A 25,084-nucleotide genomic window follows, 5' to 3' on the forward strand; every position below is an offset into this window, starting at 1 on the left:
ATTCAATGCAATGAAACAGAAGGGCCTCGAACCAAGAATACTGTATCCAGCAAAATTATCATTTAAATTTGAAGGAGGGATTAAACAATTCCCAGATAAGCAAAAGCTGAGGGAATTTGCCTCCCACAAACCATCTCTACAGTGTATTTTAAAGGGACTGTTCTAGATGGAAGTGCTCCCAAGGCTAAATAGATGCCACCAGAGAAAATAAAACCACAGCAAAGAAAGTAGAGTAACCAAATACTAAGTAAATGCAAAATAAAATCAGCTATCCACAAAATAAGTCAACAGAAACACAAAAGAGTACAGAATAAAACACCTAACATATAAAAAGTGGAGAAGGAAGAAAACGAAGGGAGAGAAATAAAGAATCATCAGACTGTGTTTATAATTGTGTAATAAGTGAGTTGTTAGACAGTTAGATAGTAAACAAGTTACCCTTGAACCTTTGGTGACCACGAATCCAAACCTGCAATGGAAATAAGTACATATCTGTTGATAACCACCCTAAACGTATAAAGACCTAATGCACCAATCAAAAGACATAGAGTAAAAGAACGGATAAAAAAGCAAGACCCACCAATATGCTGCCTACAAGAGACACACCTCAAACCCAAAGACATACACAGACTAAAACTGAAGGGATGAAATAAGATATTTCATGCAAACAATAGGGAGAAAAAAGCAGGTGTTGCAGTACTTGTATCAGACAAAATAGACTTCAAAACAAAGAAAGGAACAAGAGATAAAGAAGGGCATTACAGTGCAACAAGAGGATATAACTATTATAAATTATATGATCATATAACTATATAAATTATATGATCTATGCACCCAACATAGGAGCACAACAAATGTGAAACAAATATTAACAGAATTAAAGGAGGAAATAGAATGCAATGCATTCGTTCTATGACACTTCAACACACCACTTACTCCAAAGGACAGATCCCCCAGACAGAAAATAAGTAAGGACACAGAGGCACTGAACAACACACTAGATCAGATGGACCTAACAGATATCTACAGAACTCTACACCCAAAAGCAGCAGGATACACATTCTTCTCAAGTGCACATGGAACATTTTCCAGAACAGATCACATACTAGGTCACAAAAAGAGCCTCAGTAAATTAAAAAAGACTGAAATTCTATGAACCAACTTCTCAGATCACAAAGCTATAAAACTAGAAATAAATTGTACAAGGAAAACAAAAAGGCTAACAAACACATGGAAGCTTAACAACATGCTCCTAAATAACCAATGGATCAGTGACCAAATTAAAACAGAGATCAAACAATATATGAAGATAAATGACAACAACAGCACAATGCCCCAACTTCTGTGGGACACAGTGAAGGCAGTTCTTAGAGGAAAGTATACAGCAATCCAGGCCTATTTGAAAAAGGAAGAACAATCCCAAATGAATAGTCTAAATTCACAATTATTGAAACTGGAAAAAGAAGAACAAATGAGGCCCAAAGTCAGCAGAAGGAGGGACATAATAAAGATCAGAGAAGAAATAAATAAAACTGAGAAGAATGAAACAACAGAAAAAAAATCAATGAAACCAAGACCTTTCTCACTGAGAAAATAAACAAAATAGATGAGCCTCTAGCCAGACATATTAAGAGAAAAAGAGAATCTACACACATAAACAGAATCAGAAATGAGAAAGGAAAATTCACTATGGACACCATGGAAATACAAAGAATTATTAGATGAAAATCTATATGCTAACAAACTGGATAACGTAGAAGAAACAGATAACTTTCTAGAAAAATACAACCTTCCAAGACTGACCAAGAAAGAAACAGAAAATCTAAACAGACCAATTACTAGCAATGAAATTAAATCGGTACTCAAAAAACTACCCAAGAACAAAACACACGGACCTGATGGATTCACCGCTGAATTTCATCAGACATTTACAGAAGACATAATACCCATTCTCCTTAAAGTGTTCCAAAAAATAGAAGAGGAGGGAATACTCCCAAGCTCATTCTATGAAGCCAACATCACTCAAATACCAAAACCAGGCAAACACCACAGAAAAAGAAAATTACAGACCAATATCCCTGGTGAAAATAGATGCAAAAGTACTCAACAAAATATTAGCAAACCAAATTCAAAAATACATCAAGAGGATCATACACCATGATTAAGTGGGATTCATCTCAGGGATGCAAGGATGGTACAACATTAGAAAATCCATCAACATCATCCACCACATCAACAAAAAGAAGGACAAAACCACATGGTCATCTGCATAGATTCTGTCCAAAATCATCTGACAAAATTCAACATCCATTCATGATAAAAACTCTCAACAAAATGGGCATACAGGGCAAGAACCTCAACAATAAAGGCCATATATGACAAACCCACAGCCAACATCATACTTAACAGCGAGAGGGTGAAAGCTTTTCCTCTAAGAACGGGAACAAGAGAGGGATGCCCACTCTCCCTGCTTTTATTCAACATAGTACTGGAGGTCCTAGCCATGGCAATCTGACAACATAAAGAAATAAAAGGCATCCAGATGGGTAAGGAAGAAGTCAAACTGTCACTGTTTGCAGATGACATGATATTGTACATAACAAACCCTAAAGAATCCACTCCAAAACTACTAGAACTAATATCCCAATTCAGCAAAGTTGCAGGATACAAAATTAATACACAGAAATCTGTAGCATTCCTATACTTTGACTATGAACTAGCAGAAAGAGAAATCAGGAAAACAATTCCATTCACAATTGCATCAAAAAGAATTAAATACCTAGAAATAAACCTAACCAAGGAACTGAAAGACCTATACCCTGAAAACTACAAGACACTCTTAAGAGAAATTAAAGAGGACACTCATAAATAGAAATTCATCCCATGCTCTTGGGTAGGAAGAATTAATATTGTCAAAAAGGCCATCCTGCCTAAAGCAATCTACAGATTCAATGCAATGCCTATCAAAATACCAACAGCATTCTTCAGTGAACTAGAGCAAACCATTCTAAAATCCATATGGAACCACAAAAGGCCCTGAATAGCCAAAGCAATCCTGAGAAGGAAGAATAAAGGAGGGGGGATCTCGCTTCCCAACTTCAAGCTCTACTACAAAGCCACAGTAATCAAGACAATTTGGTACTGGCACAAGAACAGACCCATAGACCAGTGGAACAGAATAGAGAGTCCAGATATTAACCCAGGCATATATGGTCAATTAATATATGATAAAGGAGCCATGGATATACAATGGGGAAATGACAGCCTCTTCAACAGCTGGTGTTGGCAAAACTGGACAGCTACAAGTAAGAGAATGAAACTGGATTATTGTCTAACCTCATACACAAAAGTAAACTGATAATGGATCAAAGACCTGAATGTAAGTCATGAAACCATAAAACTCTTAGAAAAATCTCTTAAGACATAAACATGAGCAACTTCTTCATGAACATATCTCTGCAGACAGGGAAACAAAAGCAAAAATGAACAAGTGGGACAATATCAAACTAAAAAGCTTCTGTACAGCAAAGGACACCATCAGTAGAACAAAAAGACATCCTACAGTACAAGAGAATATATTCATAAATGACATATCCAATAAGGGGTTGACATCCAAAATATACAAAGAGCTCATGCACCTCAACAAACAAAAAGCAAATAATACAATTAAAATATGGGCAGAGGAGCTGAATAGACAGTTCTCTAAAGAAGAAATCCAGATGGCCAACAGGCACATGAAGTGATGCTCCATATCGCTAATCATCAGAGAAATGCAGATTAAAACCACAATGAGATATCACCTCATACCAGTTAGGATCGCCACCATCCAAAAGACAAAAACAACAACAAATGTTGGTGAGGATGTGGAGAAAGGGGAACCCTCCTAACATTGCTGGTGGGAATGTAAATTAGTTCAACCATTGTGGAAAGCAGTATGGAGGTTCCTCAAAAAACTCAAAATAGAAATACCATTTGACCCAGGAATTCCACTCCTAGCAATTTACCCTAAGAATGCAGGACCCCAGTTTGAAAAAGACATATGCACCTCTATGTTTATTGCAGTACTATGTACAATAGCCAAGAAATGGAAGCAACCTAAATGTCCATCAGTAGACGAATCGATAAAGAAGATGTGGTTCATATACACAATGGAATATTATTCAGCCATAAGAAGAAAACAAATCCTACCATTTGCAACAACATGGATGGAGTTAGAGGGTATTATGCTCAGTGAAATAAGCCAGGTGGAGAAAGACAAGTATCAAATGATTTCACTAATCTGTGGAGTATAAGAACAAAGAGAAAACTGAAGGAACAAAACAGCAGCAGACTCACAGAACCCAATAGTGGACTAACAGTTATCAAAAGGAAAGGGACTGGGGAGGATGGGTGGGAAGGGAGGGATAAGGGGGAAAAAGGGGCATTACAATTAGCACACATAATGTAGGGGGGGTCACGGGGAAGGTAGTATAACACAGAGAAGACAAGTAGTGATTCTGTAGCATCTTACCATGCTGATGGACAGTGACTGAAATGGGATATGTGGTGGGGACTTGATAATGGGGGGGTGTCTAGTAACCATAATGTGGCTCATGTAATTGTACATTAATGATACCAAAATAAAAAATACATTAAAAAAAAACAAAAAATTCCTCCACAAATGCCAAGACCCAGGCAGGTAATCTAAATGTGTGAAGAGGCCAGATGGGAACTGTTGTGAGAGGAGGCCCTGCCCTTAGTAGCATCTGCTACTCAACACCATCTGGGGCAGAAGGAAAGCTCAATGTTATCATTTTTCCATTTTTAAGGACAAATCAAAAATCTGGATTTGCATGTAATGTATCTCAATTTTTAAAGCATTGAGAATGATGTTGAAAACTTAAAAATAAAAGATTAAAGTGGGCCATAGCACATGGCTGCAGGCTGGATCTAGCAGGCTGTCAGACTGAAACCTCTGATATAAAATTTAAGAGAACAAATTTTAAGAAAATTTTAGGTAGATTGAGGAGATTTTTCAAAACTTTAAGGGGCCTTAAAGATACAGTTTAACCTCTTTGTTTTATAGGCAAGGAAACTGAAGACCAGAGATTTAAAAGCAATAAATAAATTCGGCTCTTGAGAATTACTATATATTAGAGTAGATTATTTAAGGATAAGTAAAAGCAATATCTTATTATGTTCAGTTCTTCCATGTACTTAAAGAAACACAACAACATTTCAATTAAAAAAAAATTCTAGCTCCCTGATTTGATTCCAAACTATATTACAAAGGTATAATAATCAAACCAGTATGGTATTGGCATAGATCAGTGGAACAGAATAGAAAGCCCAGAGAAAAGCTATGCATATATGGTCAAGTAATGTATGACAAAGGAGCCAAGAATACACACTGAAAAAATGACAGTCTCTTCAATAAATGGTGTTCGGAAAACTGGATAGCTTCATGCAAAAGAATAAAACTGGATCACCATCTTATCCCATATACAAAGGTTTACTCAAAGTGGATTAAAGACTTGAGCATAAAATTGGAAACCATAAAACTTCTATAGAAGAAAACACAGTTGGTAAGCTCTTTGACATTGGTCTTGGCAATTTTTTGGATCTGACCCAAAAAGTAAAGGCAACAAAACTAAAAATAAACAAGTGCAACTACATTAAACTAAAAAGCTTCTGCACCACAAAGGAAACTCAACAAAATGAAAAGACAATCTACCAAATAGGAGAAAATGTTTTCAAATCATATATCTGATAAGGGTTTAATACCCAAAATATCTAAAGAACTCATATAACTCAATAGCAAAAAAAAAATCCAATTAAAAACTGGGTAGACAATCTGAACAGTTTTCAAAGAAGATACACAGATGGCCAACAGGTACATTGAAAGGTGCTCAACATCACTAGTCATCAGGAAATGCAAATCAAAACTACAATGAAATATCACCTCATACCTGTTAGAATGGTTATTACACAAAAGATAAGAAATAAAAAATGTTCATGAGGTTGTGGAGAAAAAGGAACTCTTGTGCACTGTGGATGGTAGTGTAAATTGGGGTAGCCACAATGGAAAACAGTAACGATGTTCCTCAAAAAATTAAAAATAGAACTACCAGCTACCAGTAGATCCAGCAATGTATACACATACACACATATAAACACACAATGGAATATTATTCAGCCATAAAAAAGAATGAAATATTGCCACTTGTGATAACATAGATGGACCTTGAGGGCATTATTCTAAGTGAAAGAAGTCAGAGGAAGACAAATATGCCATATGATCTCACTTGTATGTGGAATCTTCAAAAAGCAAACAAGAAAACCCAACCACACTCATAGATCGAAAGAACAGACTGAGCAGTTGCCAGAGGCAGGAGGCAGGGAGTGGCGAATGGGTGGAGGAGGTCAGAAGGTACAAATATCCAGTTATAAAATAAGTAAGTCATGTAAATATACAGCATGGTTACTACAGTCAATACTCCACTGCACTTGAAAGTCACTAAGAGAACAAATCTTAAGTTCTCACCAAAGAAAAATTTGTGACTATGTATGGTGACAGATGGTAACTAGACTTATTGTGGTGATCATTTGCAATACATACAAATATGAAGTCATTATGCTGGTACAACTGAAATTAAAATATTGTTATGTCAATTACACATCACTTAAAAAAACTCAAAAATCCCAACTTTGCATTCAAAATTAGATTTTCAACCCAGTATTTTTTGTAAAACTCAAGATAAACACAGAAGTGTAACTTTTTAAACCAAAGAAGTTTAAAAAGTGTTAACAAGAAGGAAAAAATAATTAGCAAATTACCCATGCATAATAAATTTGGCACATTCTCCAATATTGTGTCCAATTTCCATTTGAAGTCTTTATCATCTATATTTCCTTTGAAGGCCACAAAGATTGTGGAATCCTCCAAAATACTATCACTTTTTGTGTCATCATCTTCTAGTCCAGAGTCAAAATCCATCTCTGAGTCTCCCATGGTTGATGAACACAAGGAAGTATAGATGTCTTCTAAATTTGGAAGGTCATCTAAAACCATGGTGAAGATTCTTCCAGTAACATATGCCAAGTGGACAATAAGAAAACCTTTGAAAATAAAAGATACAAAAAGAGCATTACAATGCATAATTATACAATCAAACAGTATATAATCCATCGTTCTGTGAAAACCATAATTTATGTGCCACGTACTATAAAAATTAAGAAATCATAGAGGACAAACTATGAATTAATATATTCTATAATAATTAGTTTTAAAGATAGTAGAAATAAAAATCCACCAGTGAAATAAAGGTACTTTTATTGTTGTGTTTATATCTATTATGTTACATGCTACCTTTTTTGTAAGTTTAGAATATGGGGAGAAGGGAACAAGAGATCACAAGAAAATAAAAAAAGTATTTTTTTTTGAGAGGGCATCTCTCATATTTGTCGATCAAATGGTTGTTAACAACAATAAAATTCTGTATAGGGGGCTCAATGCATAATCATTCATCAACCCCAAGCCTAATTCTCAACAGTCTCCAATCTTCTGAAGCATAATGAACAAGTTCTTACATGGTAAACAAGTTCTTACATAGTGAATAAGTTCTTACATGGTGAACAGTGCAAGGGCAGTCATATTACAGAAACTTTCGGTTTTGATCACACATCATGAACTATAAACAATCAAGTCAGATATGATTATTCATTTGATTTTTATACTTGATTTATAAGTGAATCCCACATTTCTCCCTTATTATTATTTTATCATTTTTTAAATAAAATGCTGAAGTGGTAGGTAGATGCAAGATAAAAGTAGAAAACATAATTTAGTGCTGTAAGAGGGCAAATGTAGATGATCAGGTCTGTGCCTATAGACTAAGTATTAATCTAAGCTAGACAAGGGCAACAAAACATCCATGGATGCAGAAGATTTCTCTCAAAACGGGGGGGGGTGAGGTTCTAAGCCTCACCTATGTTGATCCCCAATTTCTCACCTGATGGCCCCTAAAAAAAAAGTATTTTTGGAGAATAAATTTATATAAGCTTTCAGTTGACCCACAGAGAAGGGGCTCCCCAAGATTCCTACTACTCCTGTCCTAACAAAAGCTTCAGAGGAGCCACGATTTCTAAAGCCCTTTCTCTAATTGCAAAGCACAACTTGGCCCAACTAAAAACACCTGGAGGACTACCTAAAATCGTAGTCTTTACTGAAGACCATTTTAAACAACCTTTAAAGGGTTACTAATAGCAATAAGGCTGAAAATAATGATTTAGGAACAAAACAAACACAAAAATTTTAAATTCTTTTACGTATTAAATAAGTGGCTAACACATGTTTATAGAGGCAAAGATCTGTGCCCAGGACAGAACTAAATTACTTTTTAACTTTTAGATCTAGAAAAGTCACATTTTCTGCTTTTTTCAGTTATGTTGCCTACCAAAGTATGCATGTATTAAAGATTACACTGGGTGTCTCCTCTCTGAGGTTTCCCACACTCCCCTTTCTTCAAGTATGTACTTTTTGCCTTCAATAAAGCCTTCATATTGCTCAACTTACTGTGTTTTGTCTCTGCACTCTTCCAGCGGTAAATGTCTTTGTCATTTTGCAATTTCATTTAATTTTCTAGACTTAAGCACCAGTCTTCACTCTGTTCTACTTCAGACAAGTAAGGAAGGATGATGGAGATCTTTGATTTGTGTTTATAAGTTCCTGTTGCCTGGGTGATATGGATGGATGGGACTGCAGCTGTACGATCATGCTCTTTAGTAGGCTGCCTAAAGATCTCCTTTTTTTTGCCTTTGGGAAGTTCTCAGAACATAATCTCATTCCATCCAGTACTCTGCAGCTCCCCTAAATCCTGGGGTGGTAGGGGCTTAGCTCCCACACAGTGAAGCTTCAAGTGGTTACTGGACGTCAGGTGACTGGCTTCAGGAGTTAGCAAAGAATCTGCCCTATGCCGAGCAGGAGTTCAATGAGCTTCCCTTTCCTCTCTCTGTTTTTCCTTGGTCTCTGCAGCCAGCACAGCTGCTGCCATTCACTACTACTGTCACTTTAATGAATTCCTTCCTTACCTACACTCATCAGACCTGTTTGAGAATTCTTTCTCCATCAGAGTCAAGAACCCTCCCCTGTCCAGGTTGAGGTCTCACCTAGTACACACGGAGAGACCTCTCCAAATGCAGCTTTCCGACAACATTTTGGCAACCATGAAGGGATTCCTAATACAGTACTCACTAATGGTCCAGGATTGAAATAGAACTGGTAAGGTTGCTGGACTTATGCTCACACCAAGCTAAAAAGCCAGGGCAGCTCTGATAAGTTTGAAGTCCATCCATCAGAAGTGAATGAAACAAAGGGTTCAACCTCCCTAATCATTTTGATCACCTGAATAATGATGACTGATTAGACTTGTCACTGATATACATCACAAAGATGGCCACAACAAATGTGATAATCCCACTATATATGATTTAATGGAAAGTAACAATCATTAATAAGACCGGACTGGAAGTAAGGACAACCTGGATTTAGATTCCTGCCAACAACAAGGAATATGATCTAAACTTAATCACTCAAACTTTCTGGGCACCAGTTTCCACTTATGTGAAATTATGGTTGGGAGTAAATGACAGTCATATTCTTTATTTGGCAGCATTGTTGATTCCTGTTCTGGCCACGCCTTCCAATGATGGAGGTTAAGCTAACAGTTGTCACCTTCTTGGAGGAAGCTACTTGAGATCTCAAAGTAAAGTCAACACATTCTAACATCCAGGTCTGCCCTTCTAATTCTGAATGTTGCAGCCTTATTAAGTATGATGTCTGAACCCCAAGATAATGGACAATTTAACTAGCTGTGCGCTATCAAATAACAACAATGGCTGATGCTTAACTTTTTAGTTACATGAAAAAGCCACTCAGTGCCCCTGGTCATTGCACTAATTCCATGATGGACTAATTTAATGATTCTGTGGTGGTCTAATTAGACTCAGTCATAGAGTTTTATAGGGGCATTCTATTGAAAAAGTTTTTTTTCCTTTAGGGTTGTTGTGCTGGTAGAGATGTCAGTTTGGAGCTTCTGGGGCATCTTGTTCCCATAAAGGAAAAATGTGTCTGAGAGTAAAACCAACAAAGAGAAAAACCAGATCCATGAGTTGGAAAGATGGGTAGACAGAGAGATTGAGTCCCAATCACAGTTTTTAAGCCCTACAGTCTGGGTATAGCTAAAGACAACTACACATCTCAATTATGTGAGAAAATAACTTCCTTTATTTCCTTCAAAAAAAAAAAAAGATTGTACCATGTGGCCATTTCCTCCATTATCTCTGGGATTAAAGATCACATTCTTAACCAAAAAGTGAATGAATAAACATTAATTTTCAGCATTTATATTAAGCAAGAATGGCATGGAATCATAAGAACCTCACACAAAGCCCTAATTTTTAAAAATTCCTTATGTAAATCATAATTACAACTGTTTTTTAAAGATATACAGGAAGAAAGAACTGCAAATAAATCCACTAAAATGCAAACATGATTATGCTAGGTTGGTAAGGTCACTAGTAGATATTCTTTTCCTAGTTTCCAAGTATGCCATAAATAATTAGAGAAATGCAAAAACAAAGTAAGCTATAATATGGTTATACAATTAGCATAAATGGAAAAAAGTAAAAGTATCAACTTTTAAAAACTGTTTAACTCCTTTTTAAAAAGATATAGTCACAAGTACCAAATGATTTCACTCATATGTGGAGTATAAGAACAAAGAAAGAACTGAAGGAACAAAATAGCAGCAGACTCAGAACCCAAGAATGGACTAACAGTTACCAAAAGGAAAGGGACTGGGGAGGATGGGCGGGAAGGGAGGGATAAGGGGGGAAAAAAGAAAGGGGGCATTACGATTAGCATGTATAATGTGGGGGGAGGCACGGGGAGGGATGCGCAACACAGAGAAGACAAGTAGTGACTCTACAGCATCTTACTACACTGATGGACAGTGACTAATGGGATATGTGGGGGGGACTTAGTGAAAGGGGGAGTCTAGTAAAAATAATGTTCCTCATGTAATTGTAGATTAATGATACCAAAAAAAAAAAGATATAGTCACTAAACTGCTAGGGCAAAGGCTTTCTAAAAACCAATCTAAGGAATCTTGGCGGTGGGAAATTCCTCTATTATAAGTAATATGGGAAAACGCTTTTACATTTGGGCAGAGCACCTTGAAGTCTGGCAATTACAATCTTTCCTAGACTGTGACTGTTACAAAGGAACAGTGTGATTTGGGTAGCTAAGAAACAGCATTCAGAAAATCCCTTATAAATACATTGCCATTAGTCAACTTCCATCTGCATTTTAAAGATTTCAAAGAACTTTGGAGGTAAATAAACAGGAACTAAAAAATAGGGCTTAAAAGCTTCTAGGAAAAAGACTGATTGCTAAAATTGCCTGAAACGCTGTTTAAACTATTCCAAAGTTGAACAACTGCAAGAAGAGAAAAACATATAAATTCCAAAAATAAAGAAAATCCTTAACTGGAAAGGAGACAATTAAAAAACTGGACTTTTTTTCCCAGGAAGTATACTTTTATTATTTTTATTTTGCTATCATTAATCTACAATTACATGAGGAACATTATGGTTACTTAGACTCCCTCCATCACCAAGTCCCTCCCACATACCCCATTACAGTCACTGTCCATCAGTGTAGTAAGATGCTGTAGAATCGCTACTTGTCTTCTCTTGGTTGTACAACCCTCCCCATGACCCCCACTACATTATGTGTGCTAATAGTAATGCCCCCATTTTTTCCCACTTATCCCACCCTTCCCACCCATCCTCCCCAGTTCCTCTCCCTTTGGTAACTGTTAGTCCATTCTTGGGTTCTGTGAGTCTGCTGCTGTTTTGTTCCTTCAGTTTATGCTTTGTTTTTATACTCCACATATGACTGAAATCATTTGATACTTGTCTTATTCCACCTGGCTTATTTCACTGAGCATAATACCCTCTAGCTCCATCCATGTTGATGCAAATGGTAGGATTTGTTTTCTTCTTATGGCTGAGTAATATTCCGTTGCATATATGAACCACATCTTCTTTATCCATTCATCTACTGATGGACACTTAGGTTGCTTCCATTTCTTTCTATTGTAAATAGTGCTGCGATAAACATAGGGGTGCACATGTCTTTTTGAAACTGGGGTCCTGCATTTTTAGGGTAAATTCCTAGGAGTGGAATTCCTGGGTCAAATGGTATTTCTATTTTGAGTTTTTTGAGGAACCTCCATACTGCTTTCCACAATGGTTGAACTAATTTACATTCCCACCAGTAGTGTAGGAGGGTTTCCCTTTCTCCACAATCTTGCCAACATTTGTTGTTGTCTGTCTTTTGGATGGTGGCAATCCTTACTGGTGTGAGGTGATATCTCATTGTGCTTTTAATTTGCATTTCTCTGATGACTAGCAATGTGGAGCATCTTTTCATGTGTCTGCTGGCCATTTGAATTTCTTCTTTGGAGAACTGTTCAGATCCTGTGCCCATTTTCTAATTGTGTTATTTGGTTTTTGTTTGTTGAGGTGCGTAAGCTCTTTATATATTTTGGATGTCAAACCTTTATCAGATATGTCATTTATGAATATATTCTCCCATACTGTAGGATGCCTTTTTGTTCTATTGGTGGTGTCCTTTGCTGTACAGAAGCTCTTCAGCTTGACATAGTCCCACTTGTTCATTTTTGTTTTTGTTTCCCTTGCCCGGGGAGATAAGTTCATGAAGAAGTTGCTCATGTTTATGTACAAGAGATTTTTGCCTATGTTTTTTTCTAAGAGTTTTATGGTTTCATGACTTACATTCAGGTCTTTGATCCATTTCGAATTTACTTTTGTGTATGGGTTTAGACAATGATGCAGTGTCATTCTCTTACATGTAGCTGTGCAGTTTTGTCAACACCAGCTGTTGAAGAGGCTGTCATTTCCCCAATGTATGTCCATGGCTCCTTTATCGTATATTAATTGACCATATATATTTGGGTTAATAGCTGGACTCTCTATTCTGTTTCACTGGTCTATGGGTCTGATCTTGTGCCAGTACCAAATTGTCTTAATTACTGTGGCTTTGTAGTAGAGCTTGAAGTTGGGAAGCGAGATCCCCCCTGTTTTATTCTTCCTTATCTGGATTGCTTTGTCTATTCAGGGCCTTTTGTGGTTCCATATGGATTTTAGAATGGTTTGCTCTAGTTCACTGAAGAATGCTGTTGGTATTTTGATAGGCATTGCATTGAATCTGTAGATTGCTTTAGGCAGGATGGCCATTTTGACAATATTAATTTTTCCTACCCAAGAGAATGGGATGAGTTTCTATTTGTTAGTGTCCTCTTTAATTTCTCTTAAGAGTGTCTTGTAGTTTTCAGGGTATAGGTCTTTCACTTCCTTGGTTAGGTTTATTCCTAGGTATTTAATTCTTTTTGATGCAATTGTGATGGAATTGTTTTCCTGATTTCTCTTTCTGCTAGTTCATCATTAGTGTATAGAAAAGCAACAGATTTCTGTGTATTAATTTTGTATCCTGCAACTTTGCTGAATTCCGATATTAGTTCTAGTAGTTTTGGAGTGGAGTCTTTAGGGTTTTTTATGTACAATATCATGTCATCTGCAAATAGTGACGGTTTGACTTCTTCTTTACCAATCAGGATGCCTTGTATTTCTTTGTTTTGTCTGTTTGCCGTGGTTATGACCTCGACTACTATGTTCAATAACAGTGGGGAGAGTGGGCATCCCTGCCTTGTTCCCAATCTTAGAGGAAGAGCTTTCTGCTTCTCAGTGTTAAGCATGATGTTGGCTGTGGATTTGTCATATATGGCCTTTATTATGTTGAAGTTCTTGCCCTCTATACCCATTTTGTTGAGACTTTTTATCATGAATGGATGTTGAATTTTGTCGAATGCTTTTTCAGAATCTATGGAGATGATCATGTGGGTTTTGTCCTTCTTTTTGTTGATGTGTTGGATGATGTTGATGGATTTTTGAATGCTGTACCATCCTTGCATCCCTGAGATGAATCCCACTTGATCATGGTGTATGATCCTCTTGATGTATTTTTTAATTCGGTTTGCTAGTATTTTGTTGAGTATTTTTGTATCCATGTTCATCAGGGATATTGGTCTGTAATTTTCTTTTTCTGTGGTGTCTTTGCCTGGTTTTGGTATTAGAGTGGTGTTGGCTTCATAGAGTGAGTTTGGATGTATTCCCTCCTCTTCTATTTTTTGGTAAACTTTAAGGAGAATGGGTATTATGTCTTCTCTAAATGTCTGATAAAATTCAGCAGTGAGTCCATCTTGCCCGGGGGTTTTGTTCTTGGGTAGTTTTCTGATTACCGATTCAATTCGTTGCTGGTAATTGGTCTGTTTAGATTTTCTGTTTCTTCCTTGGTGACTCTTAGAAAGTTGTATTTTTCTAGGAAGTTGTCCATTTCTTCTAGGTTTTCCAGCTTGTTAGCATATAGATTTTCATAGTATTCTCTAATAATTCTTTGTATTTCTGTGGTGTCTGTCGTGGTTTTTCCTTTCTCATTTCTGATTCTGTTGATGTGTGCAGATTCTCTTTTCTTCTTAATAAGTCTGGCTAGGGCTTATCTACTTTGTTTATTTTCTCAAAGAACCAGCTCTTGGTTTCATTGATTTTTTCTATTGTTTCATTCTTCTCAATTTTATTTATTTCTTCTCTGATCTTTATTATGTCCCTCCTTCTGCTGACTTTGGGCTTCATTTGTTCTTCTTTTTCCAGTTTCAATAATTGTGACTTTAGACTATGCATTCAGGATTGTTCTTCCTTCTTTTAATAGGCCTGGTTTGATACATACTATCCTCTTAGAACTGCCTTTGCTGCGTCCCACAGAAGTTGGAGTTTTGTGCTGTTGTTGTCATTTGTCTCCATATATTGCTTGATCTCTATTTTAATTTGGTCATTGATCCATTGATTATTTAGGAGCATGTTATTAAGCCTCCATATGTTTGTGAGCCTTTTTGTTTTCTTTGTAAAATTTATTTCTAGTTTTATAGTTTTGTGATCTGAGAAGTTGGTTCATAGAATTTCAATCTTTTTGAATTTGCTGAGGCTCTTTTTGTGGCCTACTATGTGGTCTATCTGGAAAATGTTCCATGTGCACTTGAGAAGAATGTGTATCCTGCTGCTTTTGGGTGTAGAGTTCTGTAGATGTGTGTTAGGTCCATCTGATCTAGTGTGTTGTTCAGTGCCTCTGTGTCCTTACTTATTTTCTGTCTGGGGGATCTGTCCTTTGGAGTGAGTGGTGTGTTGAAGTGTCGTAGAATGAGTGCATTGCATTCTATTTCCTCCTTTAATTCTGTTAGTATTTGTTTCACATATGTTGGTGCTCCTGTATTGGGTGTATATATATTTATAATGGTTATATCCTCTTGTTGGACTACCCCCTTTATAATTATGTAATGCCCTTCTTTATCTCTTGTTACTTTGTTTTGAAGTCTATTTTGTCTGATACAAGTACTACAACACCTGCTTTTTTCTCCCTATTGTTTGCATGAAATATATTTTTCCATCCCTTCACTTTAAGTCTGTGTATGTCTTTGGGTTTGAGGTGTCTTGTAAGCAGGATATAGATGGGTCTTGCTTTTTTATCCATTCTATTACTCTGTGTCTTTTGATTGGTGCATTCAGTCCGTTTACATTTAGGGTGACTATTGAAAGATATGTACTTATTGCCATTGCAGGCTTTAGATCCGTGGTTACCAAATGTTCAAGGGTAGCTTCTTTACTATCTAACCATCTAACTTAACTCGCTTATTAAGCTATTATAAACACAGTCTGATGATTCTTTATTTCTCTCCCTTCTTATTGCTCCTCCTCCATTTTTTATATATTAGGTGTTTTATTCTGTACTCTTTTGTGTTTCCTTTGATTGCTTTTGTTGAATAGTTGCTTTTATTTTTTGCCTTTAGTTAGTCTTTGGTTGGTCTGCTTTCTTTGGTGTGATTTTATTTTCTCTGGTGACATCTATTTAGCCTCGGGAGTGCTTCCATCTAGAATAGTCCCTTTAAAATATCCTGTAGAGGTGGTTTGTGGGAGGCAAATTCCCTCAACTTTTGCTTGTCTGGGAATTGTTTAGTCCCTCCTTCATATTTAAATGATAATTGTGCTGGATACAGTATTCTTGGTTCAAGGCCCTTCTGTTTCATTGCATTAAATATATCATGCCATTCTCTTCTGGCCTGTAAGGTTTCTGTTGAGAAGTCTGATGATAGCCGAATGGATTTTCCTTTGTAGGTGACCTTTTTTCTCTCTCTGGCTGTCTTTAATCCTCTGTCGTCGTCTTTGATCTTTGCCATTTTAATTATTATATGTCTTAGTTTTGTCCTCCCTGGGTCCTTTGTGTTGGGAGATCTGTGGGCTTCCATGGTCTGAGAGACTATTTCCTCCCCCAGTTGAGGAAGTTTTCAGCAATTATTTCTTCAAATACATTTTCTATGCCTTTTTCTCTCTCTTCTTCTTCTGGTATCCCTATAATGTGAATATTGTTCCATTTGCTTGAATTGGTCACACAGTTCTCTTAATATTATTTCATTCCTTGAGATCCTTTTATCTCTGCCTCACCTTCTCTGTATTCCTGTTCTCTGATTTCTATTCCATTAACAGCCTCTTACACCTCATCCAGTCTGCTCTGAAGTACTTCCAGAGATTGTTTCTTTTCTGTAATCTCCCTCCTGACTTCATCCCTCAGCTCTTGCATATTTCTCTGCAAGTCCATCAGCATAGTTATGACCTTTATTTTGAATTCTTTTTCAGGAAGATTGGTTAAATCTATCTCCCCAGGCCCTCTCTCGGGGGTTGTCTGGGTAATTCTCAACTGGACCAAATTCTTCCACCTTTCATGGCAATAGAGGTAGTCGTAGGCAGGTGGCACATGTGTCATCTGGGAGAACAAAGTCCCTTTCTGCTTGCTAGTCGCCTTGCCCTTCTTCGTTGCCTGTGTCGGTTACCCGCACACTGGGAGCAGCCTCCAGGTGAATCCACTGAGCTGCTGCAGGTGGGGCAGCCCTTGGGGTAGCCCAGAGCCCTACGGGGAGTGGCAGGTGCACTGGGTGTGTTCTCCTGCAAGAATGGCACCCCTTTGTGCCTTTTCCCAGCCTCCTTTGTCTGTGCTGGGCACCTGCATGCTGGCGGGAACCTCTGGGTCTGGCCTGGGTAGATGCGCACTGGGAGGAGACTCTGGGCGGCTGCTGTGGGTGGGGCCACTCTCCGGCTGCTCTGCCACTGTGGCAGGGCAGCGCTGGCCAGGGGAATGAATGGCAGGCTGCTTATCACTGTGAGGGGCTTCAGAGCTGCGTTGCCACCAGGGGGTTAGGGTGCCTGAAGTTCCTCAGGATTCCCAGCCTGCTGGACTGAGTGTGCCAGGACAATTCCATCCAGCTGTGAAGCCCCTGTCCCTTTAAGACTTTCTGAAAGCACTAGCTTTTCTTTTGTCCCAGAGGAGCCAACTGTGGGGATCCACTCGCAGATTTAATTTTTCTGTTTCTCTAATATCCAGCACACCATGCCATGTGTGTTTGTGCTCCCAGTGGAGATTACTAGGACTGGGTATTTAGCAGTCCTGTGCTTTCACTCCCTCCCCACTCTGACTCCTCACTCTGACTCCTTTCCTCCTGCCGGTGAGCTGGGGTTGGGGGAGTGCTCGGGTCCCGCTGGGTCGCAGCTTTGTATCTTACCCTCTTCGTGAGATGCTGAGTTCTCGCAGATGTCGATGTAGCCTGGCTGTTGTACTGTATCCTCTGGTCTCTCTTTTAGGAATAGTTGTATTTTCAAAAATATATATGGTCTTGGGAGGAGATTTCCACTGCCCTACTCACGCCACCATCTTGGCTCCTCCTCCCAAAAACCTGGACTTCTATAGTCTCCTAAAAAGGTGGTTGGTCATGCCCTCAAGACTGGTAAATCTGGATTTGGAAAACTGTCTACCAGCAGACACAAATCAGCTAAATGAAGTTCAGGAATTACCAGTTTAATAGTATTATGGGCACTACATAGGTGCTTTAAAAGTCAAGCAACTGAAAATCATTCTGGAAAAATTGCTAGCTTTACTTCCAAGAAACTTTTTAAAGAAACTTCTTCCAGAAACCTTATTCACTGAGATAATATCCACTTAAAGTCCAATCTCTGATAAAGGATTTACAATCAAAGTAATTAACTTTGAGTGAAATGCAGTTCAGTGATCTGTTCTTGGAGAGAGAAAACAGATCATAGTTGACTAGCTCAAAGACTCATTTGCTCACTTAGATCATCTATCATAAGTGAACATGTGTTGTCTCTCTGGGTTTGTTTAGATTAACTACCAGTTATCTTGTTCATCCACATATAGATTTCCATATTACATATTGACTTCATTTCCAACTGGGGCTCTTTTCTTCTTTTATTAAGAACCTAAGAACAAATGTCATATTCAGGAGAAACTTAAAAAGCAAGTATATTATTTATTCTCCCTTTCAAGGGGGAATGAAATAGATTTCCAAACAAACTAATTTCAGGGTAAATATTTCATGGTAACCAAATACCTCCAGTTGATGAAGGAAAGCTTCTTTTATAGAAGAATGTCAACTTAAATGTAAAAAGAATGATATTAGGAAAATCAAAATTTTTGTAATCCCTAATAAAATAATTCAGGTAAGGATCATTAATAAAGATAAAACATTGTGTTGAAAAATTAACAAAGAATGGATATTCACATGATATCAAAGTATCATCCCAGAGATCTGATGATTGGCAAAAAGGAAAACTAACTTCACAGTGGAAGGATCTGGTTGTTACTACCTGAATGAAACCTTAGCGTCACTAACACAGAAAAAAGCAGAAATTATGTACAATACTAAGTGGTCAGCATTACTTAGGAAATATTCTTGCCAAAATGCTTAACCTGAATCTAAGAAGTCTTTAACAGGAGATGAATAATTTAAATGCTATGAGGAAATATTTAGACAAACCTAGAGTGCAGGATTTCTTAGCATAACTGGCTTGGCCTCAGTAAGTCAGTGGTCATGGGGGAAGAAAAACGGTGGGTTAAACTGGTCTACATTAAGAGATTTGACAGACTTATAAATCAAATGCAATGCATGGTCCTATTTGGATCTTGGTTTAAAAAAAATAGATGTAAAGCACATTTTAGTATAATCAGGGAATTACTGCTAGTTATGCTAGGTGTGACAATTCATACCAGCAATACAGTACTGCCCCAAGGTAAACCTCCACCAGACATCAGGAAGGCTTAGAAGCTTATGAACATGTTCCAAATCTCAGCAAGATCAAAAATAAATATATTTAAATGTATATCATTTATAAAAATATATTAATTATATTCAGCTACCTGCACCAGTCCTTTCTCTTCAGATTAATGTTTAAATTCCAAATTTATATTTAATTAAGAAGAGAAAGGACTGGTGCAGGTAGTTGAATAATGGATAAGAGACTGTCACAGGCTATTCAGATTACCTGACTTGGCTCCTATTTGAGCAAAAGACACTATTATCTATATCAGAAATCACAGACTCACATACCCCCAGGGGTCAGGAAGGTAAAATAAATAAGAGAAGAACACTGGCTATTAAATGCATTTGCACATACTGTATGAATAGTTTGGACAATGGGAAACTCGTATACCAGTGTATGTTGAGCAGCAGTTACTTTGCTCCAGCTTATTAATTTCTTGTTTGGAAGGATGGGAGTTGTTGTGCAGGCATAACACTAAAAGACATTCTAAATTACAAGAAAAGGCTAAAATTCATATATTTGGTGAACTTTCCAGATTTTAGAATAGATTTACACTTTTGAAAAATATAGGCCAAATGAAACACATTGCTGCTGCATTTGGCCTACAAGACAGCAGCTTTCAATTTCTATGACTCAAATGATTGACTAGTATGACACTAGTTCCAAAAGAACTATGCTGTATTTGCTGAAGTGTGGGAAAAGACTAGATATTTAAAATGCATTTAAGTGTTATGATGTGCCTCCTGGGAGGTCTGTGAATGCCCTAAAAGAAAGAAGAGATCAAGGTCTTAAACTCCAGAAAAACAGAAGGCCCTCAAACTTAGTGAATTTTTGGCTTCATCAAATAGGCTGATAACTGGCTACAGGACAATCTTCTCCTCTGGCAAAATGCTAGACGATAAAGGAGAGATTTTTTACTTGCTATGTAACTTTGGTAGCGTTATTCCATTGCTTGGAATTAAGTTGAGCCTTACCCACTTTCTCACACAAGGTTTCACTCACCAAAGTGTCTTTCTTAATTTTTATCATTTATCCAGGTCATCTTCTAAATCCAAATAAGCTGGCATTTTCGGGGCCTGTATTTCAAGGTAGCAGCCAAATAAAAATTCTAAAAAAAAGGAGGAAAAATAAAATTACAATACTACATAGAAATTGAAGAGGTGACCAATCTTTGCAACAGAAGTCAATGAAAATATCACAAGTTATCAAGTCAACTTAGATATCTTCAAATAATATTAAAATAGGCTTTCAATTAAGTTTACAAAGAATACCTTTTTTCTGAGATTTTAAACCACTCATCAACAAGTATTCAAGGAGTATAGAAGCAAAACTCAGAGATATATACCAACATCACTTAAGAATCATGAAATTGGGACCCTATACCTCACAGCCCTCCCTATACCTTCCTTTCTAAATCTTCTAAATGAAAATAATTTAACATCATGCTATACTGTTTGTAGGTACTCAGAACCATAGTACACACAGTATATACAACACCCACTTCTTCTAAAAGAATTTCAAAATTCATTTTTAAACTTCATATAGTTTGTTTTTTCCTATTTTATCTAGAATATCTATGCATTTTATTTTTCATTAAACATTCAGTTTAAATTCTAAAGTATGTTTTATTGTACACACAGAAATCATGTACAGAGACTGCATAATTTTGACATGCTTCAGAAAAAATTTCCCACTTCATAAGGTACTACTGGTCTACAATGTCTTTAACCTGGCTAATATTATGGTTTTACATTATTGCCAAATATTAATTTTGTATACCAAATTTTTAGATGGGTTTATGTACTAGGTATGAGGAAATAATTATTAAAGAAAAAACTATGCTTTAGTTACTTTTAATTTTTAAAAAGCCATTTTAAAGTTACCATTTAGCAGTAACAAAAATTAACCTTTAAGAATGCCCATAAGGAAAATATCAATAACTCCAAAAAGTAACAAGAGGATGCTCAAATACTCTGATGACAATGCACTGAAATTACAGATTTAAAATAAAATCAAGAAACAAAGGCCTTTTCACCTTAAAACAACAACAAAACCCTGGGACTTGGTTAAAAAAGAAATCAAAATTGTTAAATTTCTAGATAACAATAATAAGGAAAATAATACGTAATGGATCTTAAAGGATACAACCAAACTAGTAAAGAAAAAAATTCAGAGCCATAAATACCTATACTGGGCTGGGGTGGGGGGGAAGAAAAAGAGATGAGTTAAACATCTGAATAAAAAATTTAGGAAAAAACCAGTAAGGTACACTGAATAAAAACAAAATGAAGGAATACACATAAAAGCAGAAATTAATCAGAAAACAGAAAAATAACTAATAAATAATTTAAAGAATTGGCATACTGTGGGGAAAAAAACAAAAGTTAAACCACAGTTAATCTTGTAAGTAAAAAGGGAGAAAGTCCAATTATATAAAATAAGAAATAAGAAATAATGTAAGGCCACAGAAACAAAGGAAATTAAAAGGACCATAGAGACGATTCTGCTCTAGCTTTTGCTCATATCTATTCATGTAAAAATGATAGTGCCCCCAAAAGCACCATACACAGATTTAATGGAAACAATATTAGCCCTTTAGACAGCAGGTAAGTCTAATGATCTGAAACTGTTCCAGAGCATACAAAAAGAAAACTTCCCAATTCTTCTTATGAAGTAAATATGAGTATCAAAAGCTGATACAAATAACATGAAGAGAGCTACAGATCAATCTCCCTTATGCTGCTCAATCTGTCTTATATTGATGCAAGATTCTAATTCAAACTTTAAATAGAATACTACAGTACATTACAAGAATCATGCATCATGATCAGGTGGAATTCGTTCTAGGAATGCAAGGAAGGCTCGGTATTAGGAAAACTAAGGGAAAAGGTCATGATCATCTCCACAGATATTAAAGACTCATCTGACAAAATTCAACAACCTTCTGGATTTAAAAAAAATTCAAATGAACAGGAATAAACAAAAACAACTTTAACATGACAAAATATATCTTTTCAGCTCAAAACTTAGGAGCTTGCTTAATGTGGAAAGAATAGAGTTATCTGTCATCTAAAGTCAAGAAGAAGATACCCATGCTGTATTATAAAACACTGTATTAAAGGTATAAAGTCAGTAAAATTAAATAACAGTAAGAAAGGTAAAAAAAAATTGGAAAGGATGCAAAACTATCACTATTGGCATATAACTGTATTCTTTTTTATTAGTAGTATCTTTGATACACAATTTTATGAAGGTTTCACATGAACAACACTGTGGTTTTAACATTCACTCATATATATTATCAAGTCCTCACACTCCCACCCCATTGCAGTCACTGTCTATCAGCATAGTAAGGTGCTATAGAGTCATTACTTGTCTTCTCTGTGCTGTACTGCCTTCCCCATGACCTACCTATATTGTGATTGTGACTTATAGTGCCCTTTAATCCCCTTCTCCCTCCACAACTCCTCCCCTTTGGTGACTACTAGTCCCTTCTGGGAGTTTGTGAGTCTGCTACTATTTTGCTCCTTCAGTTTTGCTTTGTTGTTACACTCCATAAATGAGGGAGATCATTTGGTACTTGTCTTTCTCTGCCTGGCTTACTTCACTAAGCATAACACCCACTAGCTCCATCCATGTTGTTGCAAATGGTAGGATTTGTTTTCTTTTTATGGCTGAATAATATTCCATTGTGTATATGCATCACTTTTGCTTTATCCAATCATCTATTGATGGACACTAATGTTGCTTCCATTCCTTGGCTATTATAAATAGTGCTGCGATAAACATAGGGGTGCATGTGTCTTTTTGAATCAGGGATCTTGTTTTCTTCCAGTAAATTCCTAGGAGTGGAATTCCTGGGTCAAATGGTATTTCTATTTTGAGTTTTTTGAGGGACCTCCATATTGCTTTCCACAGTGGTTGAACTAGTTTACATTTCCACCAACAGTGTAGGAGGGTTCCCCTTTCTCCACATCCTCGCCAACATTTGTTGTTGTTTGTCTTTTGGATGTTGGCCATCCTAACTGGTGTGAGGTGATATCTCATTGTAGTTTCAATTTGCATTTCTCTGATGATTAGCAATGTGGAGCATCTTTTCATGTGCCTGTTTGCCATCTGAATTTTTTCTTTGGGGAAGTGTCTGTTCAGGTTATTTGCCCATTTTATAATTGTATTATTTGCTTCCTGTTTGCTGAGGTGCACAAGCTCTTTCTATATTTTGGATGTCAACCCCTTATCGGATATGTCATTTATGAATATATTCTCCCACACTGTAGGATGCCTTTTTGTTCTGCTGATGGTGTTCTTTGCTGTACAGAAGCTTTTTAGTTTGATGTAGTCCCACTTTTCATTTTTTATTTTGTTTCCCTTGCCCAAGGACGTGTTCAGGAAAAAATTGCTTACTCTTATATTCAAGAGATTTTTGCCTATGTCTTCTTCTATGAGTTTTATGGTTTCACACTTACATTGAGGTCTTTGATCCATTTCGAGTTTACTTTTGCATATGGAGTTAGACAATAATCCAGTTTCATTCTCTTACATGTAGCTGTGCAGTTTTGCCAACACCAGTTGTTGAAGAGGCTATCATTTCTCCATTGTATATCATAGCTCCTTTATCATATATTAATCAGCCATATATGTGTGTGTTTATATGTACCACATCTTCTTTATACATTCCATGAGGCCAGCAACACTCTAATACCAAAACCAGACAGACCCCACACAAAAAGAAAATTACAGACCAACATCTTTAATGAACATAGATGCAAAAATCCATAACAAAATATTAGCAAACTGAATTAAAAAATACATCAAAAAGATCATCCATCATGAGCAATAGGGAGCAGTTTGTGCTCTCCATTCTGATTCTGTTCCATTGATCTACGGGTCTGTTCTTGTGCCAGTACCAAATTATTTTGATTACTGTGGCTTTGTAATAGAACTTGAATTTAGGGAGTGTAATCTCCCCAGCTTTGTTCTTCCTTCTCAAGACTGCTTTAGCCATTTGGGGTCTTTTGTGGCTCCATATGAATTTTAGAACTATTTGTCCTAGTTTGTTGAAGAATGCTGTTGCTATTTTGATAGGGATTGCATTGAATCTGTAGATTGCTTTAGGCAGGCTGGCCATTTCGACAATATTAATTCTTCCTATCCATGAGCACAAGATATGTTTCCATTTATTGGTATCTTCTTTAATTTCTGTCATGAGTGTCTTGTAGTTTTAGGGTATAGGTCTTTTATCTCCTCGGTTAGGTTTATTCCTAGGTATTTTATTCTTTTTGATGCAATTGTAAATGTAGCCGTCGTCCTGATTTCTCTTTCTGTTAATTCGTTGTTAGTATATAGGAATGCAACAGATTTCTGTGTAGTAATTTTGTATCTTGCAACTCTGCTGAATTCAGTTATTAGTTCTAATAGTTTTTTGGTGGAGTCTTTAGGGTTTTCTATGTATAATATCATGTTGTCTGCAAACAGTGACAGTTTAACTTATTCCTCACCAATCTGGATGTCTTCTATTTCTTTGTGCTGTCTGATATCCATGGTTAGGGTCTCTGGTACTATGTTGAATAATAGTGAGGAGAGTGGGTATCCTTGTCATGATCCCGGTCTTAGAGGAAAAACTTTTAGCTTTTTGTTGTTAAATACAATGTTGGCTGTGGGTTTTTCATACATAGCCTTTAGTATATTGAGGTGCGTGCGCTCTATCCACATTTTGTTGCAAGTTTTCATCATGAATGGATGTTGAATTTTGTTGAATGCTTTTTCAGCATCTATTGAGATAATCATGTGATTTTTGTCCTTTTTG

At 36.7% G+C, this 25,084-nt stretch overlaps 1 protein-coding gene across 8 annotated transcripts in view; it reads right to left on the bottom strand.

Moving 5' to 3' along the window:
- Positions 1-25,084, bottom strand: part of NCOA6 (nuclear receptor coactivator 6) — a 136,777-nt gene that overhangs the window by 48,841 nt on the left and 62,852 nt on the right. For 7 of the 8 annotated variants that reach the window (XM_036902510.2, XM_036902509.2, XM_036902513.2 and 4 more), the window contains 2 exons: positions 20,281-20,386; positions 6,817-7,098 (listed from right to left, as the gene is read on the bottom strand). In XM_036902510.2, the coding sequence (XP_036758405.2) occupies positions 6,817-7,051 (235 nt within the window). In that variant the 5' untranslated portion in view covers positions 7,052-7,098; positions 20,281-20,386. The remainder of the gene's footprint in view (positions 1-6,816; positions 7,099-20,280; positions 20,387-25,084) is intronic. The other variant, XM_036902507.2, reaches the window with a different exon arrangement.

This window comes from Manis pentadactyla, chromosome 5, assembly GCF_030020395.1.
Source record: "Manis pentadactyla isolate mManPen7 chromosome 5, mManPen7.hap1, whole genome shotgun sequence".
In the NCBI taxonomy this organism is placed as follows: domain Eukaryota; kingdom Metazoa; phylum Chordata; class Mammalia; order Pholidota; family Manidae; genus Manis; species Manis pentadactyla.